Source organism: Musa acuminata, chromosome BXJ1-1 (genome assembly GCF_036884655.1).
Source record: "Musa acuminata AAA Group cultivar baxijiao chromosome BXJ1-1, Cavendish_Baxijiao_AAA, whole genome shotgun sequence".
NCBI lineage: Eukaryota > Viridiplantae > Streptophyta > Magnoliopsida > Zingiberales > Musaceae > Musa > Musa acuminata.
In genome coordinates, this window is record NC_088327.1 from 7,024,670 (window position 1) to 7,046,620 (window position 21,951).

Sequence of the window (21,951 nt, forward strand, 5' to 3'; positions counted from 1 at the left end):
TATCAAGAAAACTATTACAGGGCAATGCATTCATCAGGCGCACAAATGATTGTATGCAGGATTTTTTTTACACCATAAAGGCAAGTAGATCGAAGATGACACTAATTAATGACACTCAACCACAACTTGGAGAACATAAAGTGCTAGATTTCTTGTCTAAGGATTTTTCAGTTGCAAATACTAAAGTAAACTCAGAAACATAAACTTTACATGATACACAAAAAAGCAAAGTAATTCATTTTTAGGTTTCATCTAAACATTTGATATCCGAGACTATGCACAGGAGCTCTGGCGAACACATGAATGAACCAGAACCAATTGGTAGAGTTTGCAGTGTGACCACTCATCCTTTCTTCACCAACCAAATAAATCGAAGGAAGATGATCATGCATTGCGATTCTCCTCCGCGAGGCCTGAGAAAGCCCAATAGGGTTTCGCAGGAGTACGAGCGAAAGCCTTCACTACTAGTGGATTGTCCTTGCTCTGCATATCAGCATGAAAAAGTGACATAATTGTAACTGTGGAAATCATGACAATAAAAAACCTAACTACAAACAGAGACATACACACATGCATCGACATGTCATTCTAAGCACTTGGAAGCAAACAATAAAATACCCAAAAAAGAGAGACAAACTACTGCTTTAGCTCAATCCAATGTTTTTATTTTCTAGTTGTGCTTTATCAAATAGAAAAAAGAAAAAATAAGACTGAAAATATTATTCCTACCTTAATACTGGGTTTGGTAAGTTCTGTGACCCCATTTTATCGCCACTGCTTCCTCTCGGATTATAAATCCTAACTCACCATTTTTCTTAAACCATCTCTCCCATTTTCCCTCTTCCTTTCCTCATGTCCAATTCTACTGTCAATGGCCACTCTTTTAACGTTTTCTTCCTGCTCTTCAATTCTTCCAACGTCACCATCCTGTGCTAACGGAACAATGTTGCTCTTCCTTTCTAGGATGGAGCTCTAGCTCATCTCTCGTGGTGGCTCTGTCCTTCCCCTTTCCCATGCTATCTATCCATCATCAGTTGTCTCTTCTTCCTGACTACCACTCTATCATCTCTACGTATTTTGTTTAAAAAATTCAAATAAATCAAATCAACTGAACCAAATTATTGCGTCTTAACAAATAGAAATAAGTTTCGCTTCACTCGATTTGGTTGTCTTAAAACCACCTGATAAGGCATATTTTGGATTTCAGCCACGTCACGGTCCACGTCGCATCACGCCCTTGCCAAGTCAGCATCTCATCCGAGACTCGTACAGGGAGGCAACCCCTCGGCAAGTCCCGTGCCGAAAAGCTCAGGACGACGCCGTATTGTCACGGACAAACTTCTAAACAAGGTGTTTGATGTAATGCTTATATCTGTCCGTGTCGTTTGGCATGTTCATGCCTTGTACAGAATGTAAAGGGGCAACCGAAGGCTTATAAGTCCCATTTTAGTTGGGTTGGTGGCCTCTTTAGGCTTGTAAATAAAGGTTGTGTCATGTGGACACGTGCGAGAGCTCTTCGGTCTGTAATGGACCATTTTACCCTTTGTTGTGCCACTGTTCAGAGCTTGTAAAGTCTGTTTGTAATTTGCATTGTCTATGAAGTGTTTTTCGGAGATGTTTGCTTGTGGATCCCGTTGGAGGCGTTCTCTCTAACTCGTTCTCTCTTTTGGTGGTCCTAAGGGACAATGGGAGGCTTCGGGGAGGCTGACCTTTGCGGACGGAAGCGCGAGGGTGCCGCACGACTTAGGCAAATCCAGCTAAGTCCGTGTCATATGGTATCAGAGCGGGACAAGCACTCATAGAAACACTTGACATGCAAACGTGGGGGACCTAGCGGGGCTGCGTTGAGGGCAGTCAGCAATGCGCGACCGTTTGAGGGAAAACGGGCATGGAGATGTAGGGAAAAGAGTCGCTCAGAGGAGCGGGCATCTGAAATTGGCATTCAGAGGAATGGCCAACCCTTCGCGCAGGAGGCACCACGAGAACAGGCAAGCTTGGAAGAATTTGGAGCGCACAAAGGTTGGGATGGCTGAGTTTGAGCTACAGCTCAACGTTGACAACTTTACTTGATGGTGCTCAAGGCAAGCGAGGCGCTTGGCAAAGGACGAGACCATGCAAAGTGGAATGAGTTGCTCAGCGACCGAAAGAGTTGTGCAAAGCTCACAGAGGTGAGGGGAATTGCTAACTCGAAGAATTCGGTACTCATGCATGGGCTTGTATGCGGACGATGGATTGTTCGTGGCCATCCCAAGGCGGTCGAGACTCGGCGCCATGGAGCATTGAAACTTTCTCTTCGGCATGCGAAGGATACGTCCGGAGGAGGCTGAAGTGTGCAACGAGTTCAGCATGTTGCTAGGCCTTGAGGGGTGCAGCGGTGGCTGTATTGACGTGGAGGCGCAATCTAGCAAGTGCGTTTGCAAGAGGCAGAACAATGCACAGTTTGTTCAGTAGATCGGAGTAGTCCAAGGGGATGGTGGTCTCCGAAACGAAGAGAGATGTTGCTCAAATGGGATAGTTATCCAGGAGGGATAAGTCCCGGCTCTCCAGAGGGAGAATCATGTGAGATGGACTTCACATGTTGAGGAGGAGTACCTCACAAACAACAACTCCACGAAGCTCAATGGACCGAGCAAGCAGCGAGGAGTTGTCACATGATCTCGCTCGAGAGAATGCATGGGTGGATGCATTGCGAGATCAAGTGGGGGAGCGACCTGAAGCAACTTAAATGAAGGCACACTTAGAGTCGATATGGAGATCGGACTCAAGGGAGGGCTGACCCGTGGAATGGTGGGTGCGAGGGCCACCATCGACTCAATGCAAAAACGAGGAGCGGAGCAACTTGGGTGTAACTTGGCGAAGTACCCAAGCCGCATGAAGGGAGCCAGCAGAGAAGTTGGAACATGGAGCAGAAGCACAGTGCTTTCCTTAGACAGAGGTCAAAGACATGAACTCTTGCAGAGGCAAGAGTAGGATCATGTTGTTCCATGGGTCCTTCGTTCTGACGGAGCGGACTCATCTTGCATGGTGCCAAAGACGAAGGGAGCTTCTGGGCACATGCACCTTATCTCGGAGGAGAATTTGATGGAGGAACTAAGGCGACTCAATTTGCGGAGGCGAAGTTGGGTTCAGAAGGCCTTAGCACGGGGCAAGAGGACGCAGAGGCAGGTACTCTTGAAGAATATGCCACAGTGTTGCCATTCGAGTTGCTATGAAGGAAGCGGTGTGCAGCGGAGATTGTGCTGGTAGGGGCAGAGGCCCAGGATCCAGACAATAGTGCACTAATTGCAGCGAAGTCGGGGGACTTCGGGAGCTACTAGGCGACGGACTGTCCTAAAGTGGTGCTTCATCTAGGTGTGACCCAAGAGTGGGTGGATGAAGGTCGATTGCCAAAGGAGCGAACAAAATCGAAGGTGGAGGAGACCCTGCGATGTATTGGCAGAGGCCACACATGGAGGGTTCACAATTCGAGTTTATTCAACAAGGATCAGAATGCAATGGAGATGTCACCAGAAGGCGACATGGTGCAGCGGATCGTGGTGGAACAGTTCGTGGCAATGCGACACACACGACATAGTCCCGAGAGGGACTAGATCATATGGAGGTATGATCGGGAGCTACTGGGAGCTCCGCTTTGGTGAACAACACGACGGCAAGAAGGGCTATGGATTCAAGGAGTGAAGGCCATGGTACCGCAGAGGCGGGTCTTCCGGGCGTGCACCGAATTTTGCATCGGATGAAAACCTTGGTCATCAGCATATGAGGGCTGGGTTCCACCAAGGGAAAAGTTCGAATGCAAGTACCAGTGAGTCCCATGAGAGGGACTTGATCATGCAGAGGTATGATCGAAGCAGCTGGAGAGTTGGACTGCTCCAGAGCTCATATTCGCTTAAGGGAGCCCGACAAGTCAGAGGACAAGGTCGAGTAAGCGAACGTTGCTACCAAGGAAGCTAAGGAGAACAGAATCGGTGCAAACCCTACAATGTGATGGCAGAGGCCATGCATGGGAGTTGCAGTCTGTCTTTCCATCGACCAAACAGACTGCTTGGAGAACACAGAGGTGTTGAAGCAAGAGGTCGAAAGGGGCGAGGAAGCGACGACAAGTCCAGAGGGACTTAGCTACCCAAAATCAAGCAATCAGTGAGAATGGAGGTGGACTCAGAGGAGTGTCACGAAGGCATATCTACTGATTGTGAAGAAAAGGGATGTAGATGCGAGGCGACGGATAGTAGGGCCATGGGCATGGCAGCGCCATGGTACCGCAGAGGCGGGACTTCCGTCAAAGTCATTGATCCCTTGCTCTCACGGAGGGAGAGCGCTTGGTCGTGAAAGGGGCCGAGGAGGTGGAGCATGCAGAGGCAATCTCCAAGTACCGAGACAAGGCTGAAGGGCAGAGGCCAAGAAACTTCGTAAGACCGGTGTCAACAAGTTTCTCATCAAGATAGCCGTAAGTGAAGGACTTCGGGTCATGCAAGAGTGCACGACCAAGGAACGAAGCAGGCAGTACGTGGTGCTGTACCTTTGCTACTCAGTGGAGTAGGCAGCAGGGTTGATGGAGAAGACGGTACAATCCCAGAGGCGACCTCATCTATCAGAGAATTACTCCAAGTTGGGGTGAAAACTTCCTGCATTCCAGAAGTTCAATGGCATTGAGAAGGTGAATCACAGTAGCTAACTCAACGCAAGGAGTGCAAACACTTCAAGTGCTTCAGAAGTGTGAGCAAAGAGCAGGCGAAGGCCAGTAACCAGCTCGATGCATGAAGTACAACCTCGAGGAGGCGGGCGAAGTCAAGTAACCTTTGCCTTCTCAACTCTTAAGAGAATGGGCGAAACCGAGTACCCCAGTTCTCTTATCTATCCAGCAGAGGAGCTCTGCACAAGTTCAAAGACCCTTCGAAGATAATGGAAGACAATAGTTGTCAAATCCTCACCAACGGTGATCAGTGCTACTGAGAGTAGATTGTCCGCTTCATTTCCCAACGAAATGCCAATCGAAAGCGGAAGTGATGCGAACCTACTTGGATGTGACAACTAACTGAAAGAAGAGTCAATGAGCAGATTTTGTGGAGGAAGGACCCAAAACTTCAGAAGTTTGTGAGGCGATGCTCGTTAAAGCTCCAACAAGCATCCACCCAGTTCAAGCAGCATGTGGAAATTTTGAGAAACTGGCGCAGTAAGAATGGTCTTTTCCTTCATTTGGTGGATCCGCAGGAATCAACGAGGATCAATACAACTCAGCCAACCCCACACCAGAGTCAGAGTCATTGGCGAGTTGAAGCAGCATGGCGGATCAAAGGTTCGACTACTCAGAAACAGCAGCGGAGAGCAGCTGGGAACCAGGAGGCGCATTGCAGCTGGAGCAGAAGATTGAAGACTCGGCAAAGGCGAAGAGTTGCAGTGTTCACAAAGGCTTCGACGAGGACGTCGAAGGGATAAGTGGGGGAGAATGTCACGGACAAACTTCTAAACAAGGTGTTTGATGTAATGCTTATATCTGTCCGTGTCGTTTGGCATGTTCATGCCTTGTACAGAATGTAAAGGGGCAGCCGAAGGCTTATAAGTCCCATTTTAGTTGGGTTGGTGGCCTCTTTAGGCTTGTAAATAAAGGTTGTGTCATGTGGACACGTGCGAGAGCTCTTCGGTCTGTAATGGACCATTTTACCCTTTGTTGTGCCACTGTTCAGAGCTTGTAAAGTCTGTTTGTAATTTGCATTGTCTATGAAGTGTTTTTCGGAGATGTTTGCTTGTGGATCCCGTTGGAGGCGTTCTCTCTAACCCGTTCTCTCTTTTGGTGGTCCTAAGGGACAATGGGAGGCTTCGGGGAGGCTGACCTTTGCGGACGGAAGCGCGAGGGTGCCGCACGACTTAGGCAAATCCAGCTAAGTCCGTGTCAGTATGGCGTCGTTCCGTGCATACCAAGCGACGGCCGAACAACGGTACCAACTCGCCGTGCGAGGATCGGCCATCATGCCAAATCCACATACGACTGATCCCCACGCAACAGTATAAAAGCCCCTGACCGACATCTGGCCAGGGGACGAAGAAGAGAGAAAAAAAGCCATCATTAACTTAATCTATAAGGGGCCAAAGTCGGGAATCCCTCGACGAGGGCCTTTGTGCAGGAGCTCGACCACCCCCGGAGGCACGATCGTCCCAACCGAGAGACGCCTCACCAAAAGACGACGTCATCATCCCGACCTCCCGATATGGTCGGCCTCAGCACCTCAGCCAACCAGTTGAGAGACGCCTCCCAGACGACGACGTCGACAGCTCGACCCTTGATCCAGCCAGCTCCGACACTCCTACCAACCAACCGAGAACTCTGGACATCATCCCGTGGACCAAGCTGTGCTGACTCCTCAGCCACAGCGCATCAATTCACTAACATTTTTGGCGCTAGAAGGAGGGCCGATGTCGCAGGAGCTCACCCCGAGGTGGCTGCATTTTCCTGCAAAACTGGCCCTCGTCGGGATCACCCGACGAGGCCCCTCCGACGAGCAAGTCAGTGGAGTGATCAATTGAACTCCCTAGCGTTCTATGGGCGTTTGCGAACAACCCCTGATAGGGAGTATTTTGGCCCTATGTAAACCTACAACAGATGCTGCAGACCGACGCGACACCATGCGCCTCCAGAACCGCGGGGTGCACGCCACGTCAAGCCCCAACGGTGCGACTGTGCGGCCTGACCACCCCAAGAGCTGGGGGCGGTGCCGTCTGCTACTAGGGCAGTGCTGTCTGACGCCCCTCGAGCACCCCCGAAGACGCCATCTCATCGGAGAGGTTGTTTCGCCCCTAGAGTCAACGGCCCTGCCGGACCAGGGCCCGACCAATTCCCGCACGCAGGTATAAATACCCCCGACCTGATCCAGGAAATGGGGAGAAAAAAGAAAAAGAGAAAAGGGGGAGAGATTTAGAACGAGTCTAACTTGCTTGTCGGAGGGGCCAAAGTCGGAAATTACCCGACGAGGGCCTTTTTGCAAGGAGGCAGTCGCCGCCGAGCCGCGAATGTCTTCTTCACACGGACGGCGCTCGGTACGCAAAGGAGGGTGGCCCAACGAGTCGGACCTGACAAGTGTCAGCCCGCATCTCCCATGCTCTAGAGGCTTCCACACCACAAGGAGGATCCCCAACCATCAGAGGGGATGAGAGGACGCATCTTCCCATGAACAAAGCTCATATCGGCCAGCTCTGGAATGTCGGCTCGCAGCGAGGCGCATCACGCCCTTGCCAACTCAGCATTGCATCCGAGACCCGTACAGGGAGGCACCCCCTTGGCAAGTCCCGTCCCGGAAAGCTCGGGACGACATCGTATGACATCGTTCAATGCATACCGGGTGGTGACCGAACGGTACCATCTCGCCGCGCGAGGATCGGTCGCCACGCCAAATCTGCGTACGACCGATCCCCGTACAATAGTATAAAAGTCCCTGACCGGCATCTGGCCAGGGGACGAAGAAGAGAGAAAAAAAGCCACCACTAACTTAATCTACGAGGCGCCAAAGTCGGGAATCCCCCGATGAGGGCCGTTGTGCAGAAGCTCGACCACCCCCGGAGGCACGACCGTCTCGACCGAGAGACGCCTCGCCAGAAGACGATGTCATCATCCCGACCTCCCAATACAGTCGACCTCAGCACCTCAGCCAACCAGTCGAGAGATGCCTCCCAGACGACGACGTCGACAGCTCGACCCTTGATCCAACCAACTCCGACACTCCTATCGACCGATCGAGAACTCTAGACATCGTCCCGTGGACCAAGCCGTGCTGACTCCTCGGCTACAACGCATCAGTTCACCAACACCACCCAAAAGCTCTCTTTCTTTCAGGTTTTCAAGATGAGAACGAAACCAATCAAAAATTTATGAAGTTGCTCTCCGCAAGTATAAAACTAGTGAAAACAAAAATTGCTAAGAAGAGACTTGAAAAGAAAGCTAAGATACGGTTATTATCATAAACAGTTCACTATGTATCAGATAATCTGCAGTTAACCAAGAGAATTTGAGTATAGATTTACCATTTGACAGGTTCCAGCCTCGACATTGCAAACAGGGTAGTCATGGGGGCAGCAGCTGTAGTGGTCTTCGCAGCAGGTGGCGGCCTCCAGGGGGCAGCATCCCCAGGCAAAGCAATTGCCACCATACTCATAGACACAACAGCAGGTGGTGTGCGATGGGCAAGTGTAGTAGTTGTCACAAACGGTTGGTGGACTCACCGGAGAGGGAGGGGTTGGACCAGGGTTGGGTGGGTTCTCACCATTCTTTATGGGGTAAGATGCTTCCATGGCAATACCGCACTTACCGGTGGAAGTGTTCAAGTTTCGCTCCATCCTGATGTAACCAGCCTCTCCCCAGTCTCCCCCCCATGAGTTCCTGACAATCCAATAGTCCTCACCATTATTAGTGCCATAGCCTACAGCTACAACACCATGGTCCAGCTTAGTCCCACATCTGCCAGTGAATATACCCTAGAATATGTGAACAAAAGAATGTCAATAAAAAAGTGATCACCTGATAAATTAAGTCTCCAAGCCAGATTTGCTTATTATGTCAGGGAAAAAGATGTGGAATAAATATAACTATTGCAATACTAATACCAAACGACAACTAAAAAAGCACTATGAAGAAAAGAATGTCTTTCAAGAGCATAAGTCAACAATACATGGGCTCAAGGTATCCTAAAAAGGGATAAATACTGATGTTTATAAAACCATGCATGTGCAAAAATGATTGATAAATCTAAATTCCACTGTGATTGTATCACAATAATATTGTAAACCACCATACAAGTCAAATCCAAATCAGCCAATCATACCTCTGAGTGTTGATTACAAGAAGGCTGGAAGCAATAAATGACTCAAAAATTAATACCTTAGCCCATTCTACAACAAGAAAAATTTTGAAAGAAACCAAAGCAAATGTTCTTTTGACAAAAAAATATATCATCAAATATCATATAACAGAGACTGCCATAGGTAGCAAACATGCTATCTAGCTTCTACACAGGTTTGAACTCGTAAAAGGCGCATATGGGTTGTACCCAAGTTTATTTAGCATCAGAGTAACATCCAACATATTTCATCTTGGCTGCTAGTATATATGGTGACCTAAGCTAAAACTGCAACAGAATCTAAGAATTTTAACTGTAGTTCGCATCTAAATTCATGCTTATCTGAGTAAACATGCCCAGTTCAATTGATTTGATAAAAGAGAAATAGCAGTCCTAGTCGATTCCAGTGCAAGAGTGGAACTTCATCTTACTCCTTAGACAGAATGGTTTAGGCTGTGTCATTCAGTTCCATCGAATTTCACAGAAATGATTGTCTGAACAAGTGAATTCATACCGATCGGTAGAGTTGGAACTCCCTGCCACCTGCTTCAATAGCAACACTGACGGGCTGGTTTGCAACAGCCTTTTGCAGGGCCTTCTCATCATTCTGCGGAACACCTTCATAGCCATCAATAGAGACAACCTTAGCATTCTTCTGCAATCATAAAAATATAGGAATATTGTTCCATCAAGAACATCACAGAAGATATCACAAAAATGAAACCAAAAAATGTACCCTGTCCTGGTCGCATGTGCCGTCCCGAGCTCTATAGGGATAATCATCCTCAGTGTCAATGCCTTTATTGTTAATGATGAACTCAAAGGCGTAGTCCATGAGGCCACCATTGCAGCCCTGGTTATAGGCATTGTCACAATCCACCAACTCCTGCTCAGACAGTGTTATAAGCTCCCCGGTCACAATCTGATTTATCCCTTCCACAGCACCAACAGTTGAGAATGCCCAGCAGCTCCCTTCACAGCCATCAAGATTAATCATATAACCATGAACCATAGGGTCTATGAGACAGCAAATTAAACATAGCAGCATCTAGTATAGGGTCACTCAAATAGGTCCCAGAGAAGACATTCTAATGGTTAAACGCACACACTGCACCTTCAAATCCGACTCCAAGAATATGGTACACATCTTATGTAATACTTGAATAACAAGAGTAAAATTTTGAAAAATTAAAATACAACGAGTCATAATATCTAATAAGCATATTTAGTCTAAGATTAGCCTCAATCGGTTGAAGAGTAGAAAAATCAAGATCTCATGAAAGCCAAGAGTTGCCTCTACAACTCAAAGACACTTTTGCTCACATCGATGAAGAAAACCTATTAATATCCCAACTATTTGTGATCGACTGTATGAATATTTTTCCATTGTTATGCTACTTATGAAACAATAACCTTAGTGAAATCAAATGTCATTTAAAACACAACAAATAAGTCATAATATCCCAACTATTTATGAGCAACTATACAGATATTTTCCCATAATTAAGACGTTTATGGAGCAATATCCTTAGTTGAATCATGAGCATTATTGTTTCCGAAAGAAGCATCTCCTCACATCAATCCTGATTAATCCAAACATCTCCTTTAAGCATATAAAAGGTCATTAAAACCAATCAACAAACAAGATTTTGCTGACCTTAAGAAACAGATTACATCATTGCATCAAAATTAAAGACATTAATACCATACGCAAAATTCTATCTTTGCTGTTGACATGAACAACAACCTGTTATATTGGATAAAACGAAAGAATTCCGACGGAATCGGTCTCGGATGAAAACGTGCAAAGAAATAGGGCGATAAATCCGAAAAGATTAGTGAAACGCCGAAGGAGTACGGATATAACGCAGCCCGAAACCGATACCAAATAGAAGGACGAGAACACCCACAATCAAATTTCGAATTCGTCAAGGGTTCGATCGTAATTTGAATCCCTTCTTTCCACCGCAAGCGACGGCGACAGGGGAAAAGGAGACGACGACAAAGAATGAAGCGGAGACTCACCGCAGCTGCCCTGGTCCTTGACGGCAGCGACAGCGCCCTTCGCCCTCCAGTCGACGGACTCCGGCAACTCCTCGCCGTCCTCGTACCGGTACCGGTCGCCGGGAACCCGGATGCGACGGGCGACGCCACGGGCCCTGGTGCCCAGGTACGCCGCCCGGTACTCCTCGTTGGTGAGGTCGGCGAAGCGGTTGAGGCCGAGGCGGAACCGGTGCCGTCCGGCGTCGGCAGCGGCATTGTGGGCATCGACAAAGCGAAGGTTGTCCTTGAAGATATCGAACCGCATCTCGTTCTGGCCCAGCGCGTTGTTCGCTCTGCCGTGCTTGGCCAGCCACCCCTCGTACATCCGCCGCATCTCCTCCTCGCTCCTCTCCAGGCCCCTGACGCCGTGCTCCTTGTTGTAGGCAACGATGGACATGTCCGGCGCGGCGGAGGCGGCGAAGAAGAGGAGGAGGAGGAGGGCGGCGGCGAGGAAAAACGTCGAAGCCATAGCGAGTCCAAGAGGAAGGGGATGGAAAGGTGGGATGTCGAGGGGGCAGAGGGCCGAAAGGTGGAACCTTTATAGGGGAACGGAGGCGTGATGGGTTGGGGATGTTGGAATTGGAGACGGGGTTAAAGCAGTAGAGGCAGAGTGGGATTTGAGTGGGCGTCACATGCGATAACGTACGTTAGTGACCGTGAATTGACTAAAATACCCCCCAATTTTTCTAAGAAGAATTTTAAGGGGTGTTTTTGTTGGGATTTTATAGACCGTTGGATTGAATAGTTTGTGAGGTCTTCCGCTTGCATGCATCTTCTTGTGAGGATCAATCTTGATATCTTCGATAAGGATTTGGATGAAATGAAAAATGTTAAGTCGATGAATCACGGGAAAAATGCTACTATTACCTATAAAAGCGATTACTATGTACCAAAAACTATTATATCGATTACGAATGAAAAGTTTCGAATTTAATATTTTCTGACATGTATTTGGGGATCGGTTTCTAAGAGGTTGAGATGATTGAGATTTCATGTATGCACATTATTTTTTTTATTTGTATAAAAATAATAATATATAAATAATAGATTCAATTATAGTTGAATATTAAGCGAGCCTAACTCTTTCTCGGGAATGATGGAATTGAATTGATTGGACTTAGAAAACAAAGTCAACGAGAGAGAGAGAGAGAGAGAGAGACGTACGACCGAAGCTAAATGGTTGACCATCAAATAATGAAATTGATCACATTGCTTTATTTTTTATTTTGTATTAAAAAGAAAAATATTATATTGAGTTATGAAACGACTACTACATCATGTGCCTCGGAGATCAGCAGCACAATAATAAATTAGAAAAGGTCGAAAGTCAATCTTTAGTCCAAACAAAAATATATTTGTTTGCTTTTGCATGATTTACAAGCCAATTAACACGTTGATTCGTTTATATGTACGCATGAGAGACCATAACATCAGTAAAGGATTTTATATGGTAAAATATGTCTTGCAAAACCACACATATAATTCTGTCTAAAAATCGTCCCTCCCATTACGTAGCTTTCCACCTGTAATATAACATTGACCATTATTAGTTCTAAGTAGAAATCCAATCGCCTCCCTCCTCGGTTGCTCAGAGTAAAAGAGTCGTCCGAGTTTGGCTTGTGGTAGCCATTATCAGGTTAATGGGGTCCTTATTCCCTTAAGACATCGTAGCAAGTGTAGTAAAGAACGCAATAGCTTTGAAAAAGATCCATTTAGGGGAATTTTTATTAGATCAAAAAATAATTTTTATTACGGGATTTCCACACTAACCAAAAAAAAAAAAGGTGTATACAATTAAGGTAACCAAATTATTATTTCTTTGCCTCGGTCAATCCCCATCATGCTCCTTAAAATTAAACTGCACACCTAGTTTACTATTCTAAATAACAAAAATGCTCGGAGTGAAGCGACACTCAAAGAGAAGGTGCCGAATATAATCAATCTTAAAATCATATAAACAAAGCAGATTAAAAATATTAACATGCTTACATTGCTGAACATCGGAAGTAAAAAGTCTGTTTTAGAACGATTATATGAGATGAGGTTTTTTTGACTCATATGTCTTAAGTATATGTTGTCTTATGCCTTCTACTATGACGAGTTTTTTATTATACAGATCGGATTTTTCTGATTCACGTGTCTTGTGTATATTTTGTCATATGCCTCATGCCATGACAAATTTGAGTCAGATTTTTTTTTGACTCAAGTACATCGAATATATTTTGTTTTGTGTCTCCTGTCGTGAAGAGTTTCTTATTACCGAGTCATTTTTTTTCGATCGATGCATCTCAAGCACATTTTGTCTTGTCTCATCCTACGACCGATTTCTTATTACGTGAGTCGAATTTTCTTGACTTACGTATTTTGACATATTTGATCTTGTGCTCTCGTCTTGATAGATCTCTTTCATGTTTTTCAATGTTATCTTTGTACATTAGTTACTTTTATGCTTTTCGATGTGTCCTTTTTTGTCTTTTAACTTATAACATATCTATTATATCACAACTCTTTTTTTTCGCATATGGGATGTCGATTGCATCATTCATTAGCAGTTTCTCATCATCGATAATCTCCACGAAGAGATTGAGGGATTGAAGAGGAAAGAATAGTTATCATTTGGACATGTATAGTCAATATATATTCTTTAATTTCTATTAAACTTTTTAACAAGTACAACTTTAGCGGAGTCATCGAGGGGTACTACAACTCATAATAAACCTTACTTTTAACAATGGGATTTCCTCGCTCACCGACTAATATCTGCTCATACGAAAACCCTCATCAATGGCATGCCCATTTGCCAACATATTGCATGACAAAATGCCTATGAGAAGACACACCACACAATCAGGTAACTAGTTTTCCTGATACCAGTAACATTTCATCAAGCAGGCACGTTGAATGGCAGCTCATGTACTTCCTCTCCAACATGTTGCTAAGTCTAAGCAACAGTTGCTTGATGCCACTCGGAGGTCAATCCTAGCGAGAAGATGGGGATCAGAGAGAGGAGATGTGGATGCGGTGTAAAGTTGGAAACATCTCCACTTCATGATCTTGTCAAGCTAGCTAATGCCTCCTGATTCAGGTTTCTTTCATGTTCCAGGTGCATTGCTTCATGTCCTTGATAAAAGGACCAATTGGTTGATGTGATGTGTGTGTACTACTTAATGAAAGACGGGATGTGAGATTGGGTGCTGCGTCACAACAATCTAACCCACCTGTAAAGTTCACATATAAACCATTGAAATGACAATACTGGTCATCTGTTTTGGTTTATTTTTCATTTATTTAAGTCATGCCAGCTCTCTTCTTATAAAAGCATCAAACATTTATTGTGAGAAATATTTTTTATTGTATTATTCAGGATTTTATAATTTGATAAAGTCTATATATTATATAACCCGAGCATGATGAGCTAACTAGCCTATCAACTTCGTTTGGTCTAATCCTATCAACCAATTGGTCCTTGATAAAAGGACCATACTTAATGAAAGACGGGATGTAAGATTGGGTGCTGCGTCACAACAATCTAACCCACCTGTAAAGTTCACATATAAACCATTGAAATGACAACACTGGTCATCTGTTTTGGTTTATTTTTCATTTATTTAAGTCATGCCAGCTCTTGCATGTCTTCTTATAAAAGCATCAAACATTTATTGTGAGAAATATTTTTTATTGTATTATTCAGGATTTTATAATTTGATAAAGTCTATATATTATATAACTCGAGCATGATGAGCTAACTAGCCTATCAACTTCGTTTGGTCTAATCCTATCAACCAATTGGTCCTTGATAAAAGGACCATACTTAATGAAAGACGGGATGTGAGATTGGGTGCTGCGTCACAACAATCTAACCCACCTGTAAAGTTCACATATAAACCATTGAAATGACAACACTGGTCATCTGTTTTTGTTTATTTTTCATTTATTTAAGTCATGCCAGCTCTTGTCTTCTTATAAAAGCATCAAACATTCATTGTGAGAAATATTTTTTATTGTATTATTCAGGATTTTATAATTTGATAAAGTCTATATATTATATAACCCGAGCATGATGAGCTAACTAGCCTATCAACTTCGTTTGGTCTAATCCTATCAACCAATTGGTCCTTGATAAAAGGACCCTACTTAATGAAAGACGGGATGTGAGATTGGGTGCTGCGTCACAACAATCTAACCCACCTGTAAAGTTCACATATAAACCATTGAAATGACAACACTGGTTATCTGTTTTGGTTTATTTTTCATTTATTTAAGTCATGCCAGCTCTTGCATGTCTTCTTATAAAAGCATCAAAAATTCATTGTGAGAAATATTTTTTATTGTATTATTCAGGATTTTATAATTTGATAAAGTCTATATATTATATAACCCGAGCATGATGAGCTAACTAGCCTATCAACCTGTAAAGTTCACATATAACCAATTGGTCCTTGATAAAAGGACCATACTTAATGAAAGACGGGATGTGAGATTGGGTGCTGCGTCACAACAATCTAACCCACCTGTAAAGTTCACATATAAACCATTGAAATGACAACACTGGTTAAGTCATGCCAGCTCTTGCATGTCTTCTTATAAAAGCATCAAACATTCATTGTGAGAAATATTTTTTATTGTATTATTCAGGATTTTATAATTTGATAAAGTCTATATATTATATAACCCGAGCATGATGAGCTAACTAGCCTATCAACTTCGTTTGGTCTAATCCTATCAACCAATTGGTCCTTGATAAAAGGACCCTACTTAATGAAAGACGGGATGTGAGATTGGGTGCTGCGTCACAACAATCTAACCCACCTGTAAAGTTCACATATAAACCATTGAAATGACAACACTGGTTATCTGTTTTGGTTTATTTTTCATTTATTTAAGTCATGCCAGCTCTTGCATGTCTTCTTATAAAAGCATCAAAAATTCATTGTGAGAAATATTTTTTATTGTATTATTCAGGATTTTATAATTTGATAAAGTCTATATATTATATAACCCGAGCATGATGAGCTAACTAGCCTATCAACCTGTAAAGTTCACATATAACCAATTGGTCCTTGATAAAAGGACCATACTTAATGAAAGACGGGATGTGAGATTGGGTGCTGCGTCACAACAATCTAACCCACTGAAATGACAACACTGGTCATCTGTTTTGGTTTATTTTTCATTTATTTAAGTCATGTCATGCCAGCTCTTGCATGTCTTCTTATAAAAGCATCAAACATTCATTGTGAGAAATATTTTTTATTGTATTATTCAGAATTTTATAATTTGATAAAGTCTATATATATATATAACCCGAGCATGATGAGCTAACTAGCCTATCAACTTCGTTTGGTCTAATCCATTGACCAAAATATTTAAGCTGAAGTCAATAATAGTACACTCATCAGACCTTTATAAGTTAATCATACACATTGCCCACTTCCGATGTGGGACTAATGGGATGTTACACTATATCTATCTTATAACTTGATACAAATATCTACATATTGTAACTTTTTTTCTGTGTGTGGAGATTTTGCCAATCTTCAATCCTACAGTTTTTAGGATGCAATTTCTCGACCGTTATTGAATGATAGTTTTTCTTTTTTAAAAAAAAAAGGAATATGCTACTGTCACTAACACTCATTCAAATATACTAAGGTTAATTACTGCTAATTAAAATTACCAATGAGTTCAAAAAATTTTAAATATAAAAATATCCTTATATTGATTATTTGAATTCTTGTTTTCTGAACTTAATTATAGAGAATTAAATAAAAAATCCTAATTTGGAATATACATATAATTTTGCTTGTTGAATTTCCGGAATAAACAAGATTGGCAGAGATAGAAAGAAAGAGAGGAGTGTTATTGACAATGCTAAACGGCACACGCATCAAAACTGTCTTGGTTAGAAACTTTTACAGTGTCATTCTTTGATTGGTTGGACAAAAAGCATATCAACAACCCCCAAAGACCAACAACGCCAAGTTGAAGCGCCAAGAGAGAAGTCAAGTTGGAAGATATTTTGATGATGACCATGAGAAACTTATTTTATACCCAATTTTCCCACCATTTTATGTTCTTTTTTCTAATCCATCATAATATTATATTGTATTTCTCACTTTCGTTTTAATGACACATGCTAATATTCTTTTTACATGTCAAATTCAATCGGATACCGCATATGAAACATATACACACGTCTATAACAAAGTCTTAAATCATCCCAATTACTAAAAATAAGCTTTTATTTTTAAATTATCGCAATTAATTTTATTATGTTATTTGATTTGGTGAAAAAGAACTATGAAAGTCTCTTTGAATTTTAGGTAAAAATTGAATCTTCAGATTTTTTTTAATTTACTTATCTTGATATTTATTATTTTGCTTGATAAGTTGCATGTTTTTGTTGTTCTTCTAACGGAACTAATATGATTTTACCCCCCAAAACAAAAAGTACTTTTGTTTTCTTGTTGTAGATTTCTGCCGACCATATTTGTTGATCATTAACTGTTGAAAGCAAACAGCAAAATTTATTAAGACAACTATGAACTAACCACCGCCGGAGACAAACAAAGCACACATGGGCCGGAGAAGAGGGCAAATGTGTAATATCGCGCCCATTCATTAATCATGCTCACCACCCACAAAAGTAGTAGCTTCCAATTCCTTGCCCGAGCCACCACCGCTTTCCTTTCTTCCATCCTTCCTTCCGCCCCTCCTGTCCCTCTCCGCCTTGCTCTCCGACAAAACCCTATCCCTTTGATCGCGATTCATGATTGGCGATCTGACGGCGGAGTAGATCGGAGGGAGGCAGAGCGTGGAGGTCGGGCAATGAAGCAAACGGCGCCGCAGCAGCCGAACCGCCAGGCATACACCGCCTTCCGCTCCTCCCCCGGCGTTCTCTTCTGGTCCGCCGTCCATGTCCTCTGTTGCCTCCTCTCCGCCGCCGCTGGGTTCCGCTTCTCTCGCCTCCTCTTCCTCCTCCTCTTCTCCCCTTCCCCTCCCTCCTCCTCGTCCCTCCACCATCGTCACCTCCTCCGCCAACCCCCGCCCGCCGTCCTTCCGTCCCCGTCCCCGCCGCCGCCCCACATCCATCTCCCTCCTCCTCCTCCCGCCGCCGCCTCGAACCGCGTCGTGGTCGGCCGCCACGGCATCCGGGTGCGGCCCTGGCCCCACCCGAACGCCGCTGACGTTGCACGGGCCCACGAGATCCTCGCCCGAGTGCAGCAGGAGCAGCGCCGCCGCTACGGCGTCAAGGACCCCCGCCCCGTCCTCGTCGTCACCCCGACCTACGCCCGCACCTTCCAGGCCCTCCACCTCACCGGCCTCCTGCACTCGCTCATGCTCGTCCCGCACCCACTCACCTGGCTCGTCGTCGAGGCCGGCGGCGTCTCCAACGAGACCGCCGCGCTCCTAGCCCGCTCCCGCCTCCCCGTCGTCCACCTCCCCTTCCACGAGCAGATGCCCATCCGCTGGCACGACCGACACCGCCTCGAGGCTCGGATGCGCCTCCACGCCCTCAGGTCCGGCCTCTGCGTGCCGCTATTCCCCTTCCCCCCATCAAGGCTCACGTCTTTCTGATCCTGACCTATGTAATCTGGAAGCAGAGTCATTAGGGAGAAGCAATTGGACGGTATCATCGTGTTCGCAGACGAAAGCAACGTCCACAGACTGGAGCTCTTCGACGAGGTTCAGAAGGTGGAGTGGATGGGCGCGCTGTCGGTGGGAATTCTAACACATTCGCAGAGAGAAGGTGAGAAGGGGCAGTCACCATTGCCTATCCAAGGACCAGCGTGCAACGCCTCTGGCCACTTGATCGGCTGGCACACCTTCAATAACCTTCCTTATGCTAAGAAAGCCGCCGCCTTTGTGGGTGATGGGGCGACGGTGTTGCCGATGAAGCTCGAGTGGGCCGGGTTTGTGATGAACTCGAGACTGCTGTGGAGGGAGGCTGAGGAGAAGCCGGGTTGGGTTCGGGATCTTGACGAGGTGGGAATCAACGGGGAGGAGATCGAGAGCCCGCTGGATTTGCTGAAGGATGCATCGTCGGTGGAGCCACTCGGAAACTGCGGCAAGAAGGTTCTGCTGTGGTGGCTTCGGGCCGAAGCGCGCTTTGACAGCAGGTTTCCCGCTCGGTTAGTTTCCAGAATCCCTTCTTTCTCTATGGGACATTGTTCTCTTTCTCTGCCTCAATATTTTGCCAATATGTCACACCTTGTCTCGTTTGACAACACTCCTGCCCTAATTATATGGAAAGATTTAGATCTATGATAAATATCTGATGTTTTTATGATCATCTCTATAAGTTGTAGACATAATTCTTCACATTTTAACAAAACATCCTATTTGTCTCACTAACATCTTCCCCACATAGCCCACCTGTTTCTACTAATCTTAACATAAAGACCTATACATGACATATGTGTTCATGAGGTCCATACACATCACCTACGCATATCAGATCACCATAACTTGGGCAGGTGATTGGGGTTCGGAGACTCTACGGCTCACCATGCCGCTATCACCATACTAATGCTTGTCTCTGCCAGAATTTAGGTTTACCAAGATGCACAATAGGTCCCAATTTCATCTACACCATTAATTATTGTTGTTTTGATGCCGTATTTGTTATGCTCCAAATCTGAATTCCACATGATTCAAGCCCTCAAAAAGGAGGAGTATCTAGAAAGTTCTTCTTGGAAGAGGATAGTGAATCATCAAAGCCAAGTTCCATGCCCGATAAGAGACTAATTAGTTTGGGGTGTTACGTCTAATGCCATGTCCTAACATAATCCTCTATCATTTTCATCCGGACTTAGGACTGTAGTTCAGACATTGTTTCGTGAAGATTTTAACTAAGGATATTAGCTTGTACAAAACTCAGTGAAGCAAAAAGATTCATCTATCCAACATCAAATGGTTAGGATATCATGGGTTATTTGTTGTTATGGTTATATAATATCAAGAACCATGTTTCTCACTTGTCATGTACATGTGATGACATGGTGATCACACATGACACGTTTGTACATCATTTAAGTGCTTATGAAAACTCTTCTAATCCATGAAGAAATTGTGAGGGCAATTGTGCAAGGAGATGAATTGAAGATCTTTTTACCATTTATCATCTACTGTAATTTCAATTGTGTACCATGCATCATTTTACAGTTTGGATGCTGTAAGCTTCTCTTCCTATATGATTATGCTTATGAGTATCATGCCGGGAGTGGCTCCACATGTTATCTGTATTCTCTTTTGAAGTTATTCTATGTCTTGGTAAATGTTTCTAACCAGGTCAAGTCATCTCACTTCACATTTCTTATTGGATCAATTCATGGGATTAGAAGCTTGAAAAAACCTCATTTTTTTCTTATCATGTCTCTTTATTTGATACCTTTTTTTTTATTAATTTACTTTCTGTATTATTTACACATCTTCATACATTCAACCCCAAATAGTTGAGACTTTACGAACTCTACTGTTGTTGTCATTATATATTATATACAGATGAATTTTCATTCACATTTTCCGATAAATTTTGTGTAGTCCGGTATGAACTATTAGTCCATTTTAATATCTACTGGAGGATGCATGGTTACCTTTGATGGTGGTTGGGCATCAATGGAATCTAATCTGATTTACTTGACTTCAACCAACATGATTTACTTAGCTGAATTTTTTTTCTTTAATTCTAACTTGGATCAGAATTTTATTTATCCAACCTAACATTCATGGTGGTTGGACACCAAACTACCTAAAAATTTAAGCTCTTAAGGTGCTATTTAAGATCATCCAACCATTTAAATGATCAGATTATGCTGCCGAATTAGCAAATATTTCTCTCGTGTTACCTTGCGCGCTTTTGCTTGTGTGCAGGTGGGTGATAGATCCTCCTCTGGAAATCATTGTCCCTGCAAAGCGGACTCCATGGCCTGAGGCACCTCCTGACCTCCCATTTCAAGTGATAGCAGATGATGAAGATCATGTCGAAGTACATCCTTCAAAGAAAACCAGATCTTCCAGGTCTAAACGCATCTCTCGCAAGAAAAAGAAGCGTGAAACACATGTTGATGCACAAGTTTCCGACTTGTTCAACAGGCAAGAGAAGTAAAGATGGTATCTAGATTCATCGAGCAGAGAGGTATGTACCTGGCACATCCTATACTACTCAAGATGTTATGATCCTTCCATATACTCACTATCTATTCTCTATCAGAGACTGTAATTATCATGGAAGTAGCTTCACCAAACAAAGCTGCAAACTGGCGTTCAGCATTCAAGATCTCAGTGTACCAGCGGCAGCAACAAATTTGATTTGTGGTGAAGGATTTTCTTGATTTGCATTTCATCTGTGTTTCAGATTCATCAAATAGCATGACCGCCTTCGAGTGATGCACTCTAGCTCTCTCATACATTGTTGTAGTTATCTTTCGGCCTCATTTGATTGTGTAGTTTTGTCAAAATGATGTTGTATTTTCCATCTCTAACAGGACCTCTACATTTCTTCATTTCGATAGATAAATTGGATTCTTTTGCTAGAAAGAGTATACAAAGTTTGACTTTTGGTGGGTTGAAGGGCCATGAGACTAACAATTGCTGAAAGTGGTGGCTCAAGAAGCTGATGTTCTTGGTGAAGGCTAACAATAAAGAACTTTGTTAGTGTTCGATTTAGCCCAATTCATGTCGGTTTCTGACTAGGGGAGTATTCAAAAGGTATGATGTGCACCACCAGGAATCTATAATTCGATCTTTATCGTTCTAAGGATTAATATTGGCTCATTATTAGATCAGTTTCTCAGGAAAAGATTTAAATCCGTGGTTTTCTTAAAGAATGTATGGTGAGCTTAAGAACAAGAACAGAGTGGGAGAAGAGAGGGGCGGAGCGGAGCGGACCTGCTTACGGGAGGAGATGATGATGACGACAGCGCCTTGGAGGCCTAATCGATGGGAGACGCCGAAGTCGATGCCGTGGCGGAGGCCGTCACGATCGCCACCGTGCTCTCTAATCTCCGCTTCCCTCCCATCTCGCTCCAGGAGTTCTGTTACTGAAGTAGACACTATATATGTATGCGTCCAAATTTTTTCCCAA

The 21,951-nt window shown here is 44.0% G+C and overlaps 2 protein-coding genes across 6 annotated transcripts; one reads left to right on the top strand and one right to left on the bottom strand.

Annotated features, from left to right (window-relative positions):
- Nucleotides 1-126: 126 nt before the first annotated feature.
- On the bottom strand, nt 127-11,442 carry LOC103984504 (oryzain alpha chain). Its single transcript, XM_009402015.3, has 5 exons — nt 10,848-11,442; nt 9,559-9,794; nt 9,337-9,477; nt 8,011-8,460; nt 127-483 (listed from the first exon to the last, which is right to left on the bottom strand). The coding sequence occupies exons 1-5, from the start codon at nt 11,332-11,334 to the stop codon at nt 385-387; spliced, it is 1,413 nt and encodes a 470-aa protein (XP_009400290.2). The 5' UTR covers nt 11,335-11,442; the 3' UTR covers nt 127-384.
- Nucleotides 11,443-17,514: 6,072 nt separating this feature from the next.
- Nucleotides 17,515-21,951, top strand: LOC135639443 (probable beta-1,4-xylosyltransferase IRX14). 5 transcript variants are annotated; one of them, XR_010496979.1, is made up of 6 exons: nt 17,515-18,385; nt 18,470-18,997; nt 20,739-21,003; nt 21,079-21,182; nt 21,353-21,575; nt 21,649-21,951. XR_010496979.1 is itself a non-coding variant. In XM_065153222.1 (4 exons), exons 1-3 carry the CDS (start codon nt 17,694-17,696, stop codon nt 20,971-20,973), a joined length of 1,455 nt encoding a protein of 484 aa, XP_065009294.1. In that variant the 5' UTR covers nt 17,516-17,693; the 3' UTR covers nt 20,974-21,003; nt 21,079-21,346. The 5 variants fall into 5 exon arrangements, 1 of the variants encoding a protein (XP_065009294.1); XR_010496971.1 differs by having other exon boundaries at nt 21,654-21,951; XR_010496982.1 differs by having other exon boundaries at nt 21,662-21,951.